The sequence below is a fragment of the Engraulis encrasicolus genome, chromosome 8, assembly GCF_034702125.1.
Source record: "Engraulis encrasicolus isolate BLACKSEA-1 chromosome 8, IST_EnEncr_1.0, whole genome shotgun sequence".
In the NCBI taxonomy this organism is placed as follows: domain Eukaryota; kingdom Metazoa; phylum Chordata; class Actinopteri; order Clupeiformes; family Engraulidae; genus Engraulis; species Engraulis encrasicolus.
Genome location: NC_085864.1, coordinates 22148441 through 22170752, shown reverse-complemented (window position 1 = coordinate 22170752; position 22312 = coordinate 22148441). Strand labels below are relative to the sequence as shown.

Genomic DNA, 22312 nt, shown 5'->3' with positions numbered 1-22312 from the left:
TCATGAGGGCAAATCATTTCGATTCTTCTTCTCTCTATTGCGTTGTTGAGGTACAGTATATATACACACACACAGGACTCTAAATTAACACCAGCCAACCGGCCAAATACTGGTGAAATTTCAGCTTGACTGGTAGAAAAGAACAACCTACTAGCAACTTACTGACCCATTATGAGGCTAGTAAAATTAGAATCTTGTGATTTTAAAAAGTTCAATTAGAGCCCTACACACACACACGCACACACACACACACACACACACACACACACACACACACACACACACACACACACACACACACACACACACACACACCGCAGCTTTGATCCATAGATCTACTGCGTTCTCTTCCACCGTGAGTTTTTACTGTAACCAGCAGGTGGAGCTGTTGGTCAGTGTTGACATATACAGTAAGTGAAGAGCAGAGCACTTCAGTACGTGGCCATAGTGCGGGGACTGTGCAACCATGTGTCCAATACTGCGTGTTCGTTCCAATATGTGACCTTGCTTCCTCCACTTGTGCTTGTGGCCTCGTACCAGGAAGTAATATGTCATGATGACTTCACTGACAACAGAATTATATTTCAATATCTTGCAAAAGCTCAATTGTAAAGTCTTTTTCTCATTTGCAATTGGGATGGTGAATGAAAAACAGTCCCCCAAAAGTTGTTTTGGGTAGGCTGACAGCTGGGAAATTTCATTGTTTTCTCCACGGAGGAGGGGCCAGGAGGCGGGGCGAGGCCACAACCACAAGTGGAGGAAGCAAGCTCGCATATTGGAATGCGACCTGTGTCTCCTAAAGCTATTGGTTTAGTTACACCAGTTTCACTGGTAATGTTGGTGTTAAAGGTAAGCTTGGAGAGCCTGATGCATCCATCAAACGTCATTCTGCCTCCCTCTCAGAGCGTTCCTGTATTGTAAAGGCGTGGCTTCGGGGGGAGGTCTTAAAAGAGACTGAAAACTTTTGAATAATTTTGAGTTATTTATCTGTCTGTTTGTGATCGTATGTCTGTCTACTGTATTGCTGATACAAAGAAGCCATAGAATGCTGACTAGAAGTACCTAAAAGGTTTTCTGGGTTTCTTTCAGAAAGGCCCTTTCAAACGTGAAACCTCACTCCTGTCCTCTCCTCTCCTCTCCTCCCCATTCCTGTCCTGTCCTCTCCTCTCCTCTCCTCTGCTGTAATCTTGTCTCGTCTCTCGTCTCTCTCCTCTCCTCTCCTCTCCTCTCCTCTCCTCTCCTCCAAGTGATTGTTATGACCAGTGCTGTAGATAAATTAATAATCAATAACCATTGCAACTCTGTGTCATAATCCTGCCACCTTGTTGTCTGTACAGTTTGGAGTGCCTGCGTGCGTGCGTGTCAAGTGAAGGGCATAGTCAAAGGCTGTGGCTATTCTTTGAGCAGTATGCCGCTATTGTGTTGTGCCATGGGCATGATATGAGCCTGGTGCAACCAGATATGATACACTAGTTAAATAGTTCACCAGTAGGCACGAAGAGAAAGGTCGTGTGTGTGTGTGTGTGTGTGTGTGTGTGTGTGTGTGTGTGTGTGTGTGTGTGTGTGTGTGTGTGTGTGTGTGTGTGTGTGTGTGTGTGTGTGTGTGTGTGTGTGTGTGTGTGTGTGTGTGTGTGTGTGTGTGGCTGAAACATACTGTGGTCATGTTACTTTGGTTGCAACATTGTTACAACTGATATTCAGAATGCCCCGTCTAGTACAAGACGAATACAAGGTCTTTCTACATGTTATACAGAGAACTGAGGGAGTTTACCTCCATTCTTCAATAGAATATATTAGAATAGAATAGAATAGAATAGAACAGACCAGAATAGAGTAGAACGCTTTTATTCTCAGTCTCTATTTTCTTCTACCCCCATCCGTGTGTCGGGCTAATACTTCTACTTCATCCTAACACTGCATTCTCTCTCTTTTGCAGCTTGGTCTCTTCCCCGGTTGTCCTGCACCCCTGTTCCCCGCTGAAGCTCCAAGGTGCCCCTAACCCCAACCCCACCACCCCCCCTTCCTCAAAAAGAAACCGGACCCACTGACAGTCCACCTACAACCGAAGCCAGGGCTGGTACTGGAGAGCCATCCCACTACCCCACCTCTCTCTCCCAGGAAAGGAGGTTTACGCCTGGTGGGAACCCTCCGATAACAGCCCCCCCACCCCATCTTTCCCTCTGGACACCCACTTATACAAAAACTCTATTCTTTTTGTTGTTGCTGGTGTGTGCTACTGAAAAGAGAAAAACGTATACGTAAATGCTGCTGCTGTTGCTGCTTTCATTGCAATTGTGTGCAGCGTCCATCAAGAGGAATACAGATTCAGACCCTGATCTAAACCCTTATTTAGAAATCGAAACCTGTCTAATCTGTTTTGAACACTGTGCTTTGTTGTTGTACTGTACATACGAAAAATATAGAATAGATTTTTCTAAAAAGAGAAGGAAGTGTTTCTTACCCTGATGTCGCCTGATCACTAATGGTATTGCCATGGTAACCTTCATGCACCGGAGGGAAAGCCCGTTGTGTTCTTGAACACCAGGCCTCCATCTTAATGTCTCTTTGAATTTGCCCTTGTGCCAATGAGTGAATGTTTTATACTGGTATAAATGTGTGATCCTACTACTGACAAAACTCAAGCCCCTACACCACACCTAAATGTTCCTCAGGAGTCAATATATATATAAGGAAAACAAATAGGCCAAATTCTGACAGCATGCAGACTCCCGTCCTCGGTCTGTGCTTGCAACCTTGCGTTTCGCTGACGACCCGACTCGGTGGAAAAAACAATAAAGTTTCCCCGCTGTCAGCCTAGCCACAACAACTTTTGGGGGAATATTCTTCATTCACCATCCCGTTTGCAAATGAGAAAATTACATCAGAATTGAGGTTTTGTGAGATATTGAAATTCAATTCTGTTGTCGGTGACAAGGCCACAAGGAGACAAGTGAATGAGCAACGGAGGACGGGAGTCCGCAGATTGGAATTCGCTCTTGGAGTCAGTTCTGGCCAGAGTGAGGCTGACGGTCAATGAAACGCACATCCACCTGAAGGAGAGGAAACTGAAGTACCCCACCACTGCTGACATCTTTTCTTTTGCTGACTTCAACTTGACCACACTGTAAAAATTCAAAATTACTTGAAGAGCCTTCAGTTTGCCCTTGTGTAGAGTAACCCTTGAAAGTCGAAAATGTGACAAATAAGTTCTTGGAAGAACCCCAAGGATTTCTTTTTCAGAGAACACAGGAACCCAAAGGCCATTTGAGGAACCTTTCAGCTTTGTAAGAACCTCTGAAGGTTCTGTATGGAACCACAGGGAATTCTTCCCACAAGGGTTCATGACAGGACCTTTCGGTTCCCCCATGAACCAAAGGAAGGTTCTTTGAGGAACCTTGACATTTTTACAGTGCAGTGGGTCTTGCAAGCCTGAGATGCAAATATTATATTACTCTAAGGTCCCGTCCACATTAAGCAGGATAAATACAAATCCGCCTATCTGTAGAACAAACAATCTCCGTCCACACTTGTCGTTAACAGAAGTGCTGTCATAGCAACAGAACATTTTCTGATCCCTCCACTTCAGCTGTCGTTTTGAAAAAGCTCAGCTTACCGAGTTCGAACTTGCTGTATTAGTGTGGATAGGAGGGAGGTGTTAAAGGATACAGTACATTATTATATAATTACATATGTATCCTGCTTATTGTGGGCTGGGCCTTAGTAGGCTGGCTGTCTGCCTGCCCACCTGTCTGTCTGCCCGTCTGCCTGTTCTGTTGGTTTGTTGGTGTGGTCTGTTTGTGTGTTATTGTACGTTGCATGTTAGGTGTAGGAGATGGGAAAACGTGGTCTTCTTACAATAAAGCCAATAAAACATCCAGTGGTGTGAGCAAGAGTGGGCGTCTGTGCCGTGGTGTTCTATTTTAATGCATTGTGAGTATTCATGGATCTAAATGTGTTGGTTTACTTTACAGAGTCAGACATCTTCTTCCTCAGTCTGCTCTTCTACATTCATGCGAAACCTTATTACACCTCAACTACTTCAATATTATATGGGCCGACGGCTTCTCTAGTCATCTAAAAAAAGAAACTTCAATTCTTTCAAAAGAAAGGAATTTCACAACGCCTGTCTTTTGTTTCATTATGTCACATTACATTTGGCAGAGGTTTTTTTAACCAAACCTCAAACTATGCCGTCTCATTCCCATTTCTAGCCCCGAGCATTCCCATCACATGCGAAATAAAACACTCATTCTAGGGCAGGGGTGGGAAACCTTTTTCATTTGACGGGCCACTTCACATTTTATTAAGTCCTCCAAGGGCCGTACTATAAACACAAACCAGGATTTCCCCCTGCACTTCAGGACACCTATTGAAGGCGGTCACCTACAACAGACCCCAAACGTCACTCGGGCTCCTGAAAATATAACTCAATTGGATTGCAAATGTAATGTCTAAGACTTCTTTAGAAAATGTTATATTATTTCATGTGAAATTGCACAACATTAAAATTATATCGGGGGCCGGATAAGACGGCCCTTGAAACATCAGTTCCCCACCCCTGCTCTAGGGAAATATCTTAGGTGTGTTCACCTCTCACCTGTAGGGGGGCTCAGATTTGGAACAAAATTGCTGAAGCACTGAAGGTGATGCCCTTTATCATTGGAGCTGATTGTACATAGGGCCCATAATTTCCTGCTACGTCCCCGTGTGCAAGTCACATTCAGACGCAGATTAAAGATGAATGTGGCCCAGGGCAACCCTAGTGACCTTTTACCTGATGCATTTACAGACATACAGTTCTAGACGGGTACATCAGACACCTGAGGGAAGAGGCGGGGCTTACAGATGCAATTTATGTGTCTGGCTCCGGCTCTGGTTCCTTATCTTCCAAGAACTGCTCAAAAGACTAGCACATCTGGCTCGTTTTGGAAAGCTGAAATAAACTTAATTTTATACTTCTGGCCTTTATTTGATATTAACAGTGAAGAGGTCACAGGAAATGGTTGGGAGAGAGAGATGGGATAGGTTTGGAGAATGACCCAAGCCGGACTAGAACATGAGTCCGCATGTGTGGGCAATGTTGACCATATATGGTATGGTGACTTATCGCAGTAAACCACAGCACCCTTGGCTGTTTTTGAAAATATGTATTCAGTGTTCACATAGCATGTCATGTCATGGGCAGTCATGGGTAAGCAGTTAGGGCGTCAGACTTGTATCCAAAAGGTTGCCGGTTTGACTCCCAACCCGGCAGGTTGGTGGGGGGAATAATTAACCAGTGCTCTCCCCCATCCTCCTCCATGACTGAGCTGAGGTACCCTGAGCATGGTACCGTCCCACCGCTCTGCTCCCCAAGGGCGCCATTGAGGGCTGCCCCCTTGCACGGGTGAGGCATGAATGCAATTTTGTTGTGTGCAGTGTTCACTTGTGTGCTGTGGAGTGCTGTGTCACAATGACAATGGGAGTTGGAGTTTCCCAATGGACTTTCTTTCATGTACGTAAGAAGAATCCACCTGCCCCTGCCACTCCCTTTACTAGGGGACATTGTATTGGTTTACATTGGAGTACTCAACGTGAAGGTTACATGCTGAAAATGAACAGAAAAAAAGGATAAGAATGGCTCCCTAGCTGTGACTTAACACCAATCCTTTGCATCTAGGAGCCAATAATTATTTCATTCAGGAACGTCACAACAGGGGTTCAGAGTTGACACGGAATGGGACCTGGCTTGTTATTCTAACCAAAAATAGGTAAACTCAACTGATCTCAAATGGGCCTATAAGTAGACGACATGCAGAGTTATTAACTTTGCTACATCTGTTGTTGTTTTTTTATATTGTTTAAGGCTTGAAGAAGAAGGAGAAGTTTTTTCTGATTTTTGTTTGTTTGTTTGTAACCCGCACAAGGGTGCCCACATGCACCCGGATGTCAGAGTCTTTCAAGGCGGCACCACCTAAACACGAAATTGCATTTGCATCTAGGCCTACTTCACGGTTATCCAGCTAGGCTTTCTATCTATCTAGCTGTGGTCGGACTAATGGGCTGTCGGATCAATGGGATGTAACCATTTCACGCTTACGTAGCCTAGCTAGATAAGTGTGAAGTAGACCTAGGTGCAAATGCAATTTTATGTTTAGGTGGTAAAAGACTGATGGGTCATGGTAAACTGTATTATCTGCCAGGGGGGAACTCAAGTGGTCCACATTACACATTTCAAGACATAACCATACAGAGAATTGACAGTAGACACACCACATTAAAATAAATAGGTGATGAAAGGTGTGATGTACAATAAAATAACAATAAGGGATAAAAACATAAGTTAAAAACAGAAGAAAGTGTGCTGCATAAAATAAATGCATAAACGTAAATTTGTGCAGGTGAGTGGACTAAAGTGCCGCAGTTGCTTTTGTCTTGATGTTACAGTCTAATTGCTATGTAGGTACAATTGACTTGTGGTATCTTGCTGTCCTGACTGGTCTTTGCAGGAATCTGACATTTAACCAAGTGCTTCTTAAAAACTTTGGGTACAGGGGGTATGTTGGGTCAGTTAAAATTTCAAAGTTCAAAGTACTTTATTTGCCATTTGTGCATAAACTAGTAGTCCAAGCAGCACATAGGAACTCTTGTGCAGGCCCTCTGAGTCAATAAATAGAATTAAATAGAAAAATAGGAAGGCAAGTGATAAAAATCAAAGAGATCAAAAGAATAATACAAAAGCTGGATCAAATGTTCTTTTTTGCCATCAGCCTCACTGTTGCTGGGAAGAAACTGTTGAAAACCCTTGCTTTTCTGGTAGGAATGCTGTCCGCTCTACTCTGTCTCAGTTTGTATGTGCAGTTCTTGTGTATGAGCAGAGAGTTAGCTGGATGGAGTGGGTCTTTAATGATTCTCTCTGCTCTCCTATGGCTGCGCTGTACATATATGGAGTCCATGGAGGGAAGTGCTGTGCCTATAATCCTCTCCGCAGTCTTGATTATTTGTTGCAAAGACTTCCTTTCAGCCTGAGTGATGTTGCCATACCAGACAGTGATGCCTGTTGTGAGAATGCTCTCTACAAGTCCTCTGTAGGCCTGGGTAAGAGGGCGGTAATTCAGTGCAGCCAAGCATCCTAATAAAGTACAGCCTTTGCTGGGCTTTTTTCACGATGGATGTGGTGTTCAGACTCCAGCTCAGGTTTGATGTTACTTGCATGCCTGGGAATTTATGACTTTCAGCCCAAATTTGGTCCATTGTTCTTCAAATAAGCTCAAGGCACGACTCAACTGCAGATGTCTGGTCTATGCCAATCACCCAGCTGCGCCACGAGGGCTGTGGAGTGGACCACGAGCCCTATGATTGTCGTCCCTGTCACCTGGGGCCCTGGACCCTCGAGCCCCTGGGCGCTGTCCCCACTGGCCCGGTCCTTGATATGGCCCTGCCCGGCTGGCTGACATGATGCGCTGTAGTATTTTGTGGTCCTATCCATACGTAGGCTAGTCGCTGATTTACCCAACGATAAAATACCTTGTTTATAGTGGTTGATAAAATAATTGGAGAATCCTGACATCCAGCCTAAAATATTTGAGCTTTATATCTGTTTGGCATTGGGGAGACAGTGTGTTTTCTAGCAAAATCAATCACTATTTATTTCGTCTTTTTTTTTAACATTGACCCGTATACAGGTCAAGAAGTTGTCTGAGTAGGCCCTACCACCTGATCAAGTCATGAACCTCTCTTTCAGTATGCACACTGTCCCGTTCTCACGCATTCCTGCAGAACTAGGCCTACTCGAGCCTTCTAGCAAAACAACCCAAAAGCGAATGCCATACCTCCTGTTCAAGTCGCATCTTGTCCGTTGGGAGCTTTGAAAAATTGCGCGCGCGCATGAGACGGCACACCAAGACCTTTTCAACAACACTCCGATTATAGCCTATGTAGCCCACAAAAGAAGGTTCACATTGGCTACGGTGAGACTACTCAAGATGCTTTGAATGAAATATCAAGTCGTACAGCCGTGGATGTACAGTAGCTGGAGAGGTAGTTCTAGCTTAGAAATAGGCTTCTATTACAGATGCAGGCCTAATAGCAACATACATAGGGCCCATATATATAATGATATTACAAACAATGTAGGGTAGGCCTAATATAATGCTAGAATTGTTGTAATAACACCTGTGAGTTCGACTTCTACTTTGGAGAACTAACTCTGGAGGCAACTGCATGGAACTGTTGGACGCAAATCATTTGGTTTGGAGAAAAAGGCAGTGCGAGTCCGACCGCGTCAGGTGTTTGTCTTCCTGCCAACGCAGCACACCTTGTAGGTGTGGTTTTAGACTCAAGAGCACTCCTACAACGCAAAGTGAAAGCCCACCTGGGGAAAAGGGCAACGTCAAAGTTACTACCCCGATTAACGTGGAGTTTCCCCATTCTGGCACAGATAGCCTAGGCCTACTGACCACCACCTCGGATCGTTTGTGGGCCTACACCTCTGTTATGTCAGACACGGAACCATCGCGGTCACCAGATAGATTGCCGGACCCAGGCGGCAGTCCAAATGTGGAAGTGCGAGACCAGACGCTCGGGTATACTGCAACCGGCAATTTCACAGATGGGCTATTCGTCGACCGATCGTTCTCTGTTGATGTTCTGCAGCCCAAAGTTGAATGGAAGCGGCCCAAGGCAAGTTCTGAAATCTCTCAAGTGCAGTTGAACTGCAACGTGGTCCTAAACATCCAACTATGAAAGTTAATGAAGCTTGTCGAGTTTCATGCACTGCTAGTTGATTTAAAAAAAAGTTTACATTTAGGCCCTATAGGCTATTTTTAGTATTTAGTATGTAGATTATTTTGCGTAGGCTACGATGTGTGTGCCTGTGACTCAATGAAAGCAGTGGCAGTAGGTTATGCTGTCACTTTCTTATTGTGTAGGTTATTGTGTATGTAGGCTGTTGTCCATCCAGACATTACTGTTTAGTCATTGAGGGGCCAGGCTAGTGTTTGTTTTGTGGTCAAACCTGTATGGAAAACAAGGCACAGGTGTGTCCATCCACTGTCGCTATGCGGTCATCCCTAAACACACATGCAATGACATGCAAAATATTTAAAGGTCACTGTGTACTGTGTAGGATGGTGGCCAGACTAGGTTGCCCTATACTGTCTCTTTGTCATTGAAACTGTGCTGTCTACTGCCAAATTTGATATTTTCATGAATATTTACAAAATAACAAACTAGGCCTACTAGTATGACCAAAGCACTAAATCCCCAATCCCCTTGTCATGCATTTCTCAGTCATAGTGAATACTTAGAATTTGATGGTGGTGGTTAAGTATTCATGAAAAAGATAACATTGTGAATGGGCAGTATTAACTCTGGAAATAAAATACTAAAACATTACAGAGTGCACCTTCAAAGGGATATTTCAGAATTCAACAGTTGGGGAGAGCGGGGTAATGTGAGATATTTTTTTTTTAATGAACTCCTCAAGCCAAGCTAAAATTATGTATGTACAATTTCCACATTTTCCACTAATTCAAGATGTTACCCAACTATGGAAATGATCAGAATATCTTCATGACAAAGGACCATAAAAATATAATTGTTTTTTAAAAAGTGGTCAAGTGTCTCACTTTACCCCGGAGACGAGGCCGCAGCCATATTGAGCCATATGTGTCAATCCAGACCTGCCTGCAACTTATATGACTAGAAATAAAACCAATTAATGTAATATTTCACAGAATTGTGTTTTAAGACCTTAATTACATGTGTTTTATTGTGTTTTAAGTGTCTCACTTTACCCCAATCCATGTGTCTGAGTTTACCCCATACCCACCTTTTTAGAAAAAAAAACATGTCTGGCTTTTCAGGCCAATCTTATACCACTATCAACCATATGGTTTCATGTGTTGGGAAGTGCAGTAATATGCATAGTAGCCTTAAATTTATCTACCTGAATCTATTTTCTTTGACGAAACAGTTCGTTATGTGTACCGAGCGAAATGTTACTTTTATGAGCCAAAAACACTTTTTTTGTGAAACAAATATGCTTACTAAAGCCAAACAACCATTTTTTCTTCCTGGTAAGTAGGGAATGAAAGCGTGTTGAAAACAATGTGGTTAAATTATCACAATTTGTTCCAATGCTGAGATATAGGCCGGGGGTGTCTCACATTACCCTGTGTCTCACATTACCCCGTTCTCCCTTCAAAGTTCCATGCACAGCTCCTGGGTACAGGTAAGCACAGGAATGTTCAATACTTCAAAAGAAAGAAGTCTACCGCGCACTTTCTTAACTTTATTAAAGATCGTTATCGTTTATTAGAGCGAACGATATTTCAGAATGTTGGCCATATAGGACAGGACCTAATTTCCCAGTCCTCCAGTGTATTGGCGAGGTCCAGCCAATCAGCTTTTTGCGGAACTGATTGGCCTACTTTGCATATGCCTTTTTTTTTAAAGAAAAAAAGAGTCATATGTAACCTATATCCAAATAGGCACCCTACCAATTACGTACATCTCTGCTCCTTAAAGGTGCACTGTGTAATATGTTTTAGTAGTTTATTGCCAGAATTCATGCTGCCCATTCACAAATGTTAGCTTTTTCATGAATACTTTTCACAAATACTTTACCACCACCATCACATCATAAGTATCCATCTTGACTGGGAAAATTGCACTTGTCATACATGAAAAAGGGGATCTTGTCCATGTCCGCCATTTTGGATTTACAGAAATGGCCATTTTTTTGCTGCGAAACTTACGGTACTTTGGCTTTGTGTGACGGAGGTCTTCCTGCACAGTCCGTCCCCCCCTCGGGGACGTGAACCTGTCACCTCGTCAACTACAATGGTCCGGCAATGGGAGGCACAGTACGATACCGCTGGACTAAAGGACCAGTCCCCCAGCCCAATGGCATTGACACTGTATGAGGCTTTCGGGAGGGAGGTTTACTAACGTTCCACACCAATTCTGCTAGTTAGCCTCCGTTACACTCTGCCCCTTAAACCTCACTCCCATCTGGGTCACGGCACCACTGTGATGGAGGTCTTCTTGCACAGTCCGTCCCCCTCGGGGACGCAAACCTGTCACCTCGACAGCTACAACTGTCCGGCAATGGGAGACACAGTACGATACCGCTGGACTAAAGGACCAGTCCATCAGCCCAACGACATTGACACTGTATGAGGCTTTGGGAGGGAGGTTTACGTTCCACAACAACTCTGCTAGTTAGCCTCCGTTACATATTGGTTGGTTTGCTTTATTAGTAAATATTAGTTAATTATTAAGTAAATATTCATGAAAAAGATCTCTGCACAGTTTCAATGAGCAGCATAGTTGCAATAGCCTACCTACTTTGGCCACCATCCTACACAGGTCACCTTTAAGTTTTTGTTCCAAAAACACAACTGACACCCCTATAAAGTTTGAATCTTCTGGAGCTGGAATATATGGTTGTTATTACTAAGGGATAACATGTGGTGAGAATATCCCTGTCGTGGAATAGCGACCGACAGAGATGCAGGACCCCAATGTGGAGAATATAATGTATTTACATTTTCACTACAGTTTGTGGGTTTGTGACAGCTAGTTCTTCTGCAAAATAACTCTCTTCGGTGCTTTGGTGTCAACATCATAGAAGACCTCACCTGGGACAGCCACACTGACCAAATTGTTAAAAAGCCCAACGATATCACTTCCATTTCAGAGAGCGGAGGAAGATGGAATCTCCTGGTTAGATGGTGATTCACAACAGTTATGCTGCTACTTACCATCCTGCTCCATGATATGCCTTTATTCATGCAGATACGAAGAGCTCTTTCCCACTTGTTTTTTCTAAAATATTCAAGTAATTAACCAGTGCTCTCCCCCATCCTCCTCCATGACTGAGGTACCCTGAGCATTAGGGTGCATCAGATGCCCCCTATGAAAAGATATTGCCTTGGCCCTATAGTAAAAATGTTCTACACCCAGTAAAAACACACTGTGTAAAATATTTTGAAATTTGGATGAAGTCTACCGGGTCCACCAGCCCCATGAAAATAGAAAATAATGGTGATAGTCAGAATCTTGGAATAGAAATGGACATTTCGCTGCATAAAGCTACCCAATAAAAACATATTGCCTCAGCTGTGTGATAAAAATTTTCTATGCATGTAAAATATTTTGAAATTTAGATGAATTCTACTGGGTCCACCAGGCCCATGAAAATACAAAACAATGGTGATAGTGATGGGCAACCTGGATTCCAAAGCTGAAGTCCAGTGCCACATATTCCAAATGACATACCTAGTTTTACCTTTCCAATTAAGGCAATTGGACAGGTAAAACCAGGTAATTTGAAATCTGTGGCACTGGATTGTAGCTTTTGAATCCAGGTTTCCCATTGTCTTAAAACAGAGGTGGACAAACCCTGTGACACATTTGCCCCAGCCAATATAATGAACCAGCTGATCCTAATTACCACTTAAGCCAGGTTGATGAGGTAATTAGTGAAATCACCTGTATTGGGAGCACAAACAGAAAGAATATCTAAGCAGGATGTGTATTCAGTCGATCAGACTTCAGTCTCGGGACAGACTGATGGTCAAACTGCTATATTCAGGCAAAATTGCTGTTTTGCAACACAATATCAATTCCTTGCTGCCTTGGACCACTGCTAGTATCAAGCAAGAGATGGCAAAGCTGTATGACTGTTATTTGTTATTGTTATCTGTATATTGTTATATTGTTATATTTGTGTGTTTCACCTGTGGGCCTACAATTCATGGAGGAACATCTGTACTAAAGCTGTGAATGCTCCTTGGAATGACTAGGCTACAAGGCAGTCAATACAACTGTATCGAAGAGTGCCATTACTTCTTTATCCCATCGCCTGTGGTAGTATTTCACTTTACTCCATCAGATGAGTACCGTAACTTACCTGAGAGGCCCTTGGCAATGAACTCTGGACCTGGTGATACCCATGACATACTTACTTAGAAGTCACTTAAGTAGGCTACAGGTTTTGGGAAGCCATTCTTTCCAACATCACATACAGTTGTATTGACTGGGATTTCTTGAAAAAACACAAGTCATTCCAAGGAGCATTCACAGCTTTAGTACAGATGTTCCAACAGGTGTTAACAGCTACCTGTACAATCCTGTAGGCCCACAGGTGAAACACACAAAAGTCATACAGCTTCGCAATCTCTTGCTTGATACTTGCGGTGGGTCAGCTGGTTCATTATATTGGCTATATTTGGAATATGTGGCACTGGACTTCAGCTTTGGAATCCAGGTTGCCCATCACTATCACCATTATTTTGTTTTTTCATGGGCCTGGTGGACCCAGGAGAATTAATCTAAATTTCAACACATTTTACACAAAGTGATTTTACTGTGCATAGAGCATTTTTATCACACAGCTGAGGCGATATGTTTTTATTGGGAGCTTGATGCACCGAAATGTCCATTTCTATTCATGGCTGGTCTGGGGGATGAATAGGGCCCGGGCACTTTTGGAGTTAAGGGGCCCCCCTCATTATTATAAGTGGCGGAGAACTAACTCACCGGTGGGCCCCTATTGTCAGTAATGTTAAAAAAAGAGGGGGCCCATGAGGGTGCAGGGCCCACCGGGAAATACCCGCTATGCCAGATGGCCAGTCCAGCCCTGTTTCTATTCCAAGATTTTGACTATCACCATTATTTTCTATTTTCATGGGGCTGGTGGCCCCGGTAGACTTCATCCAAAATATTTTACACAGTGTGTTTTTACTGGGTGTAGAAAATTTTTACTATAGGGCCAAGGCAATATCTTTTCATAGGGGGAGTTTGATGCACCCTACTGAACATGGTACTGTCCCACCGCACTTGTGTACTGTGGAGTGCTATGTCACAATGTCAATTCGAGTTGGAGTTTCCCTGGTGGGTTTTTACTTTCACTGGGATTTTACTAAAACATATTTTTGAAATGATGTGTTTATTTTATTGTGATCCTCATTGTGCATTGCTGTTTGCGTTCGGGTAGGAAATCATCAGAAATCAGTTGCAATTGCTCTGATGTTGCCTTCAAAGCAAAGCTATACAGTACCCGTACTGTATATATGTTTCTGAAAATTGCACTTGTGGTTTTTTCACATGTATAGATTAGATTAGATTAGATTAGATTAGATAAAACTTTATTGTCTGTAACACATGAAATAGAAAATTGTCTTTGATTGTCTTGAATTGTATATGAGCACATAAGGACCTGAAAAGTGATAGTACTATTCAATAATTGCATTGGTCTGCATTTGTTTGTGATTTTTGTAACTACAGGAGATCTCCTCATTCCCCAGGTTCATCGTGGATGGGGCGACACGCATGGATATTTGCCAAGGAGTTCTGAGTAAGTGTCCTCAGTTAACTCTCTAAAGCCTAGTTAACCCCTTAACGCAGAGCCTCTGTTATAACCCTTTTGCCACCTTAATGGTAATGACTAGTGTTGCACCGATACCATTTTTTAGCCCCGATACCGATACCCGATACCTTATTGTGCAGTATCGGCCGATACCGATACCATACCGATACTACTCTGTTCGAAATTTAAATACAGTATATATATGAAAAGTTATATAGGCTACTACTTGGATGTAACATCATTGCTATTATGGCTTTGTCAGGCTGATGCCTACTCTAGTAGAACTTTTTATACTTTTAAATACCTATGATATAAAATAACTAAGATCAAGGCTCCGTTTAACTGTCATACTATCTGTAAATGGTATCGGTGCCCTATTTGTTGGTATCGGCCGATACCGATACCACCATTTTAGTGCAGTATCGGGGCCCCGGCCGATACTGGTATCGGTATCGGTGCAACACTAGTAATGACCAAGTCTGAATCGGTTATGTAGCCCCATAATGCACAGTGTACCATCTGAGGCACACTGTAATAGTCATTGAAAGGTTAATTACCATAGTACTATTCCACTATGACACAACACAGTGCCACAACATGAATCGGCCATTGCCATTCTGATAGCAACAAATTTATAACGGCGCGTTTTATCGGGTTAAGACTCTGCATTGTCATAGCAATGTTATTATGATGCAATGTTATTATGATGTAGTTGAGTGTTTCCAGGGGCCCATCTGCAGTAAGAGGCTACAGCCAAACTAGTCAAAATCTGTGCTCAGATGCAATAACTTATATCTAAAATGCCAAATAAAACACACACGACAGAAGACATATTTAGCTCCAACATATCCCCCCTTCTGGTTTTCCCACAAATCGCACCCTGCCCTCACGGGTGTGAGTTGCTGCAGGCACAAAGCCGCAGTGCCTATTTTCATACTAGCAGTGCCATGCTTTTGTTTTCATAACCAGACGAGGCGCGTCTCCTTTTTGTTGTTTGGATAGGCCTAGTTCTACTGTCTATCTGCATGGCATGCTCAACAAGGCATATCGCAACATGATTTTAATATAAGGCTGTTAGATGATATCTGTAATGTAAATCAATCAGATATGGTGGTTATATTTGCGAACTCATCATTTTAATGAGGTGGTGTGAGAGTGATGGCAAACGACTTTATTAGTGGGATTTGATTGATCCATGTGGAGAATGCTTGTAGGTGGAGTGATTAATAATAGCGTAGATGTGAAGAATCATCCATGATGTGTTGGGGGATACCCCCTCACTCCTAGTGACATGTAGAATGCGCCTCGTCCAATCAAAAATTCTTAAATAATTCCACCAGATGTAGCTATTGTATAAATTGATTTAATCAGCTCCATAATTTAGTTGGGTTCAACTCAGCTGCCTATTGGTTAACCAACAGAATGTTTATAATCTTGAATAGTTTCTCTAAATTCACTCCGCATGCCTCTGATTTCAGAGGCCTCATGTTTTAGTTTCAGTAGGCCTTATTCTGTGGATGTGACAAATGAAACTGCTTGTATCAAACAGATGATTGCTGGTTTTTGTCCACACTTGCCTCCCTCTCTCTGCATCAGTCCCTGCTGGAGCAGGTGGTGCCTCCTGGACAGAACTTTCACACGGGCTATGATGGAAGCTTCAATTTTCGGGTAAGAGACTAATGTGCAAATCAAACTATTTACTCTCTTCCTTTTCTGTGACCACCGGCCTCGTGGTTCGATGTCGTTGACGATTAAAGCTTTTATGCAATATCTTGCAAAAGCGCAACTCAAAGGCAATTCTCTCAGTTGCAATTGGGATGTTGAATGGGGAAGAGCCTTCCAAAAGTTGCACTGTGTTGGTTGACGTGGGATAGGCCTACTTAAAGGTGCACTCTGTTGAATTTTAAGGAGTTTATTTCCAGAATTCATGGTGCCCATTCAGAAATGTTACCTTATGTTCCAGAAATGGCATTTTTCTCACATGAAAAGGGGGGTCTTCTCCATGGTCTGCCATTTTCAATTTCCAGACATATGCATTTTTAGCTGCAAAACTTACTGTACGTTTATCATACTAGTAAATATTATTATTATTTATTATCTGTAAATATTAGTTCATTATTTAGTAAATATTCAAGAAAAGATCAGATTTGGCAGTAGACAGCACAGTTTCAAAGAGCAGCATAGTTGCAATACCTACTTTGGCCACCATCTTATTTACACAGTGCACCTTTACTTGTTTTTGCCACAGAAGCAGGGCAACACCAAGGCAAGAAGCTAAGGGGTGCATTTCTCAAAAGAGAAGTTGTTAGCCTGTTAACAACTTCGGTAGTTGCCAATGGGAAAATGTATTGAAAACAAAAAAGTAGCTAATGTAGTAAGCAACTTCGGTTTTGAGAAAAGCACCCCAAAAGGCCTAGGAGAGGATGGGAGGTAGTTCTTTGTTTGACTCCAGCACTGCTTACAGTACATTTAAATAACAAATCTAATTCTCTACATCTAAATATATAACAAACTGCACTTGACATGTATTTTTTTTACTAAAACTACTCTCTATATCTAAATTACAAAGCAAAAGCAAATCTCTCCCGTAAAATTGAAAAAAATACCAAGGCACTCTCGTGTCAGACACCAAACAGAACGAAGACCACAAAAGAGTCACGTTTGAGAGTTAATTTAAGGATTGAGGGAAAGGTAGTGAGGGAGAGGGTTCCAGGGGTTCCTGGAGTTCCAAGCGTCTCTGTGTGTGTGTGTGTGTGTGTGTGTGTGTGTGTGTGTGTGTGTGTGTGTGTGTGTGTGTGTGTTTCCCCAGTAGCAGAGCAGCAAGCTCAGGAGTTGGAGGGTCCAGGGAGTCCTGGGGGAAAAACACACCACAGAACAGGTGAAACGAGGCGACAGTACAGTCAAGGGCTAGTCAGTATTCGTACCTAGACCTTAGAGTAGACGGAAGGCAGATCAAGATTACCGGGGCAGGAGATCAGAGCAGTAGTCGAGCAGGTCCCGGTTCATAGGTAAGAGTCAGAGACAGGCTGGTAACTGGTGCTGGTTAGCAGACGGTCTGACAAGTAACTACTGGCTACGCGACCCTGACTGCGTACAACTCAACCTCTGATTTTTGGAAACCGCTGTCTGTCAAAAAATTAGCTCACGTGGTTGGCTGCCAGTGTCTTGCCCCTCCTCACAACACCGTGGTTATAAACAAAAAAACATGAATGCTGAGGGTGATTAACAGAGAATGCAGTGCAACTGGCAGGTTAATGGGAGTGCACGAGTGAAAACAGGTGTGGCTAATGAGACACAGCAGAGACTGGAGTGGCAGAGCTAAAAAGCAATTCATGCTCGTTGACGTCTCATTCATCAGAAATATGAAGCCTTTAATGCATGACTTGGTTATGGAAAACTTTTTTTTTTAAAAACACTGCAACGCATTTCGGCCTTCCGACCTTCCAGCCTTCCTCAGGAAGTGAAACGAAAAGCTAATCTCTGTTCTTCTCCCAGATCCCATATCCACAGACACAACAACCCTATGCTTTAGTTGAAGCAGGGAATACCATGGTTGCTGTCCCATAGAACCTATTAAAAGGTCAAAAGCCACAGAGCTGAATTACAGGAGGTACTACTGTATACAGCGAAGGCTGTATTCAAATTCTGCATGAATAATTTGGCACGTACAATGCTGTGAAATTGTATGAGAGAGTACGGCTTTATGATAAAAAAGTAGTTGGATATGGGATATATAGATAGATGTATGTACACTAAAATACATAAAAATAAGCCGAACAATATTCCCATTCGTAAATAAATGTATTATAATAATCGATTGCATCTCTGAATTTGGCTACTAATCTGTGTGTACGCTGTACTACGCTTCCGCCTCGTCCATTATTTCCCTTGATATCGGGACACCTCATTGGCTGTTATCCCTTACATACAGTGTATCTATATTTCTATATATGCCTGCCTGCCTATTTTGCATGTCTTTCCAGTGTTAGCTGTTGGATGTATTGGATGAATATGAGGATTGATGGTTGGTCGGTTTTGTGTGTCTTTCTGTCTGTGTGTCTTTCTGCCTGTCTGTCTGTCTGTCTGTCTGTCTGCCTACATGTCTGTCTGTTTGCCTGTCTGTCTGTCTTCCTGTCTGCCTGTCTGTGGTTCAGTTTTGGCAGTATGGGAAGTGGAAGGATGTGAAGATTGATGACCTGCTGCCCACTAAAGATGGCCAACTCATCTACCTGCGTTCCGCCCAAGGCAACGAGTTCTGGACTCCTCTTCTGGAGAAAGCCTATGCAAAGTTAGGGCGGATGTTGTTGTTTTTTCATCATATTATTGATTGATTCGATGTTAGGATGGATGATTTATTTCCATCTTATAAGTATTTTCAAAGTTAGACTACTGTTTTTTTTCTTTTCATTTTAATACTTTCAATCTTATTCAGCTCTAATATACCCACATTTGTCTCATGAACCTAAATGCTGCCTTTATTAAGTAATTATGAATCAATTTCCACTTCTTACCATATACTCTTACTGTATAACAGTTAAGTTGTGTTCTCACTCATTATAGACAGGTCATCAGCTGGGAAAATTAGGCCTTTCGTCCTACCGCACTTTTCTCTGTGGATTACCGACCAGAAGCCCTATTGGAAGAAATTAAAACATGGGGCCACGTCAATTTTTGCTCAGAATTCAATATGGACACCATTTTCCAAAATGACTTGTTTTCATGCATTATTACATTGTACTATAAGGTGATATTCATGAATGATTAACTACTTTCAGCACTATTATGTCCTATTTCCTTACATACATACATCACAAAGGTTGACTAAACTAAAACAAATGAAAATAAAGTTGGCCACCTTGCAATATCCAAAGGAAAGTGCTGAAAATAATGATTGAAATGCACATAGAGTGTCTATGGCTGGGGAAATTAGGCCTTTTGTCCTGTCAGGGTTTTCACAGTGGATTACAGACCAGAAGGCCTATTGAAAAAGATTCACCAGCTGGTTGCCATCTCAAATGTGCTCCAAAATCCAAAATGTTCTCTGTTTTTCAGAATGGCAGACTTTCATATATATTTTTTCTCAATACTGTAAGACCATGGTTATCAATAAAGACAACCTATTTCCAGTGATATTCGGTCCTATCTCCTATCTACAGACGTGAGTACAAAGGTTGGCAACAGAATGATGTAAATATATATCTTGCCCCTTTGAAATATCCTAAGCATTGTTGTCAGAAAATGACTGAATTACACATACACAGTTGACTGCTGAAAAAAAGGCTATTGAAGTGCCAAACTTTTCACATTAGATTACTGACCAACATTTTTTCAGGCCTACATTTTTTTTGCATAAAACAAGGGTTTTTCCCCTGCTCTACAGTGTCTTTCACACACTATTCTGCCTCCCCCACCCCCTCACTCATCCCCCCCCCACACACTATTCTGCCCCACCCACCCCCCCCCCCCACACACTATTCTGCCTCCCCAACCCCCTCACTCATCCCACCCATGCAAATCTGCCCCCCGACCCCTCACTCACCCCTACCCCCCACCATTCTGCCCCCCACGCTCACCCCTCCTGACTCATTCTCCCCCCACCGTTTGTGTTTGTGTTTGTGTTTGTGTGTGTGTGCCTGAGTGCGCTTTTCTCAAGTGTGTGTGGCCAGTGTGCTTGTTTACATACACTGACATAGACACAGTAGACCGGGTGTGAGTGTGTGTTGGGGGGGGGGGGGGGGGGGGGGGAGGGGGGCCCGAATGATGTGGAGGAGCGGGAGGATGAATGAGGGGTGGAGCGGGGGTAAGGGGGGCAGAGTGGGGGGTGGGGGGTAATGAGTCGGGTTTGAATTAGGGGGTGTGGGGGGTAGACTTAGAATATGTGTGTGGGGGGATGAGTGAGGTGGTGGGGGGGAATAGTGTGTGGCGTTCAGGGGGGCAGAATAGTGTGTGTGTGTGTGTGTGGAGGGGGTTAAGTTGAGTCGGGGGGGGGGGGTTGACCTGCCAAACTTTTCACATTGGATGGGGGGTGGGCGAGTATTTTGTGGGGGGGTGGGGGGAGAATGAGTCAGGGGGAGTGAGCGTGGGGGGGCAGAATAGTGGGGGGGTGATTGAGGGGTTGGGGGGCAGAATAGTGTGTGGGGGGAGATGAGTGAGGGGGTGGGGGAGGCAGAATAGTGTGGGGGGGAAAGACACCGTAGAGCAGGGGAAAGATGAGCGGGGGATACGCGTGGGCACACACGCACGCACACTCACTCTTGCTTTATGCGAAAAAATGTAGGCCCTGAAACATTTTTGGTCAGTAATCTAATGTGAAAAGTTTGGCAGGTCAATAGCCTTTTTTCAGCAGTCAACTGTGTATGTGTAATTCAGTCATTTTCTGACAACAATGCTTAGGATATTTCAAAGGGGCAAGATATATATTTACACCATTCTGTTGCCAACCTTTGTACTCACGTCTGTAGATAGGAGATAGGACAGAATTTCACTGAAAATAGGTTGTCTTTATTGATAATCATGGTCTTACAGTATTGAGAAAAATATATATGAAAGTCTGCCATTCTGAAAAACAGAGAACATTTTGGATTTTGGAGCACATTTGAGATGGCAACCAGCTGGTGAATCTTTTTCAATAGGCCTTCTGGTCTGTAATCCACTGTGAAAACCCTGACAGGACAATAGGCCTAATTTTCCCAGCCATAGACACTCTATGTGCATTTCAATCATTATTTTCAGCACTTTCCTTTGGATATTGCAAGGTGGCCAACTGTATTTTCATTTGTTTTAGTTTAGTCAACCTTTGTAAACATGTATGTAAGGAAATAGGACAGAATAGTGCTGAAAGTAGTTAATCGTTCATGAATATCACCTTATAGTACAATGTAATAATGCATGAAAACAAGTCATTTTGGAAAATGGTGGCCATATTGAGTTCTGAGCAAAAATTGACGTGGCCCATGTTTTAATTTCTTCCAATAGGGCTTCTGGTCAGTAATCCACAGAGAAAAGTGCGGTAGGACGAAAGGCCTAATTTTCCCAGCTGATGACCTATTAGGCTGTTTGTTTTGCATTGAAATCATGAAATATTTTGATGCCATCGGAATGCCTTTCTATTCCTAGACAAAGTTATACTACCCTGGAAAAGATGACATATGCAAACTGGCCATATAAATGTTGGACATAAAGTACTAAAACTAGATCTTTGACCTGTTGCAGACAGGGAGGCTACCAGGCCCTGAACATGGAACTCTCTAACCTCTAACCTCTTGCAGACTGAAGGGAGGCTACCAGGCCCTGAACATGGGTTTCCCCCATGAGGCCATGGTGGACATGACGGGAGGCGTTACGGAGGTCTTCCAGGTGTCTGGCCTTCCCAGAGACCTCGGAGGCTTCCTGAAACCCCTTTTGGTCAAAGGGGCTCTTATTAACTGTGCAAACACTCAGGTATGTACTACAGTCAGGGCTTTGACGTTACAGTAAAAGTGCACTATTTTCAACATTAAGCTCCTTTTCTGAGTTTTCTCCAAGGTTTTAGAGTCCTCCTCACCATTTATTTCATGTTCATGTTCATGTCTTTGTTATTTGGCTAATTTGGATTTTGTCAAGACTGTGCAACTTACCCAGCGTTCAGGGGTATTCACTGGTATTCCATAACAATTTTTGTGGCGAAACATGGCTTCTGTTTTTCTTTACATAAGCCATATTCCGCCTTGGAAATTGTTAGGGAATGCCAGGAAGCACCCCTAACCACTAGGGATGGCATAAACCGCACCGAAAACCGAAACCGTACAATTCACACACATACCGAACCGAACCGTGCCATCCATCGCAAACCGCAATTCATGTACTTCTCAGAAAAATATGTAAAACAGACATTCTAGGAGTATCTCATCCAGTCTCTCTGATTAAAACATTTGCGTATAAGACCAATCAGAGGATGACACAATTAAAATCACACCA

At 43.0% G+C, this 22312-nt stretch overlaps 2 protein-coding genes across 11 annotated transcripts in view; both read left to right on the top strand.

Moving 5' to 3' along the window:
* LOC134454280 (adapter SH3BGRL-like) overlaps positions 1-3877 on the top strand; it is a 34763-nt gene extending 30886 nt beyond the window's left edge. For all 10 annotated transcript variants that reach the window (XM_063205196.1, XM_063205200.1, XM_063205198.1 and 7 more), the window contains one exon: positions 1937-3877. The gene's annotated coding sequence lies outside the window, so the exon portion shown is untranslated. The remainder of the gene's footprint in view (positions 1-1936) is intronic.
* A 4476-nt stretch (positions 3878-8353) lies between these two features.
* Positions 8354-22312, top strand: part of zgc:85932 (uncharacterized protein LOC405875 homolog) — a 30388-nt gene continuing 16429 nt past the window's right edge. The window contains exons 1-5 of the mRNA XM_063204359.1: positions 8354-8661; positions 14275-14344; positions 15906-16024; positions 18511-18644; positions 21625-21796. Coding sequence (XP_063060429.1) covers positions 8476-8661; positions 14275-14344; positions 15906-16024; positions 18511-18644; positions 21625-21796 — 681 coding nt within the window. The 5' untranslated portion in view covers positions 8354-8475. The remainder of the gene's footprint in view (positions 8662-14274; positions 14345-15905; positions 16025-18510; positions 18645-21624; positions 21797-22312) is intronic.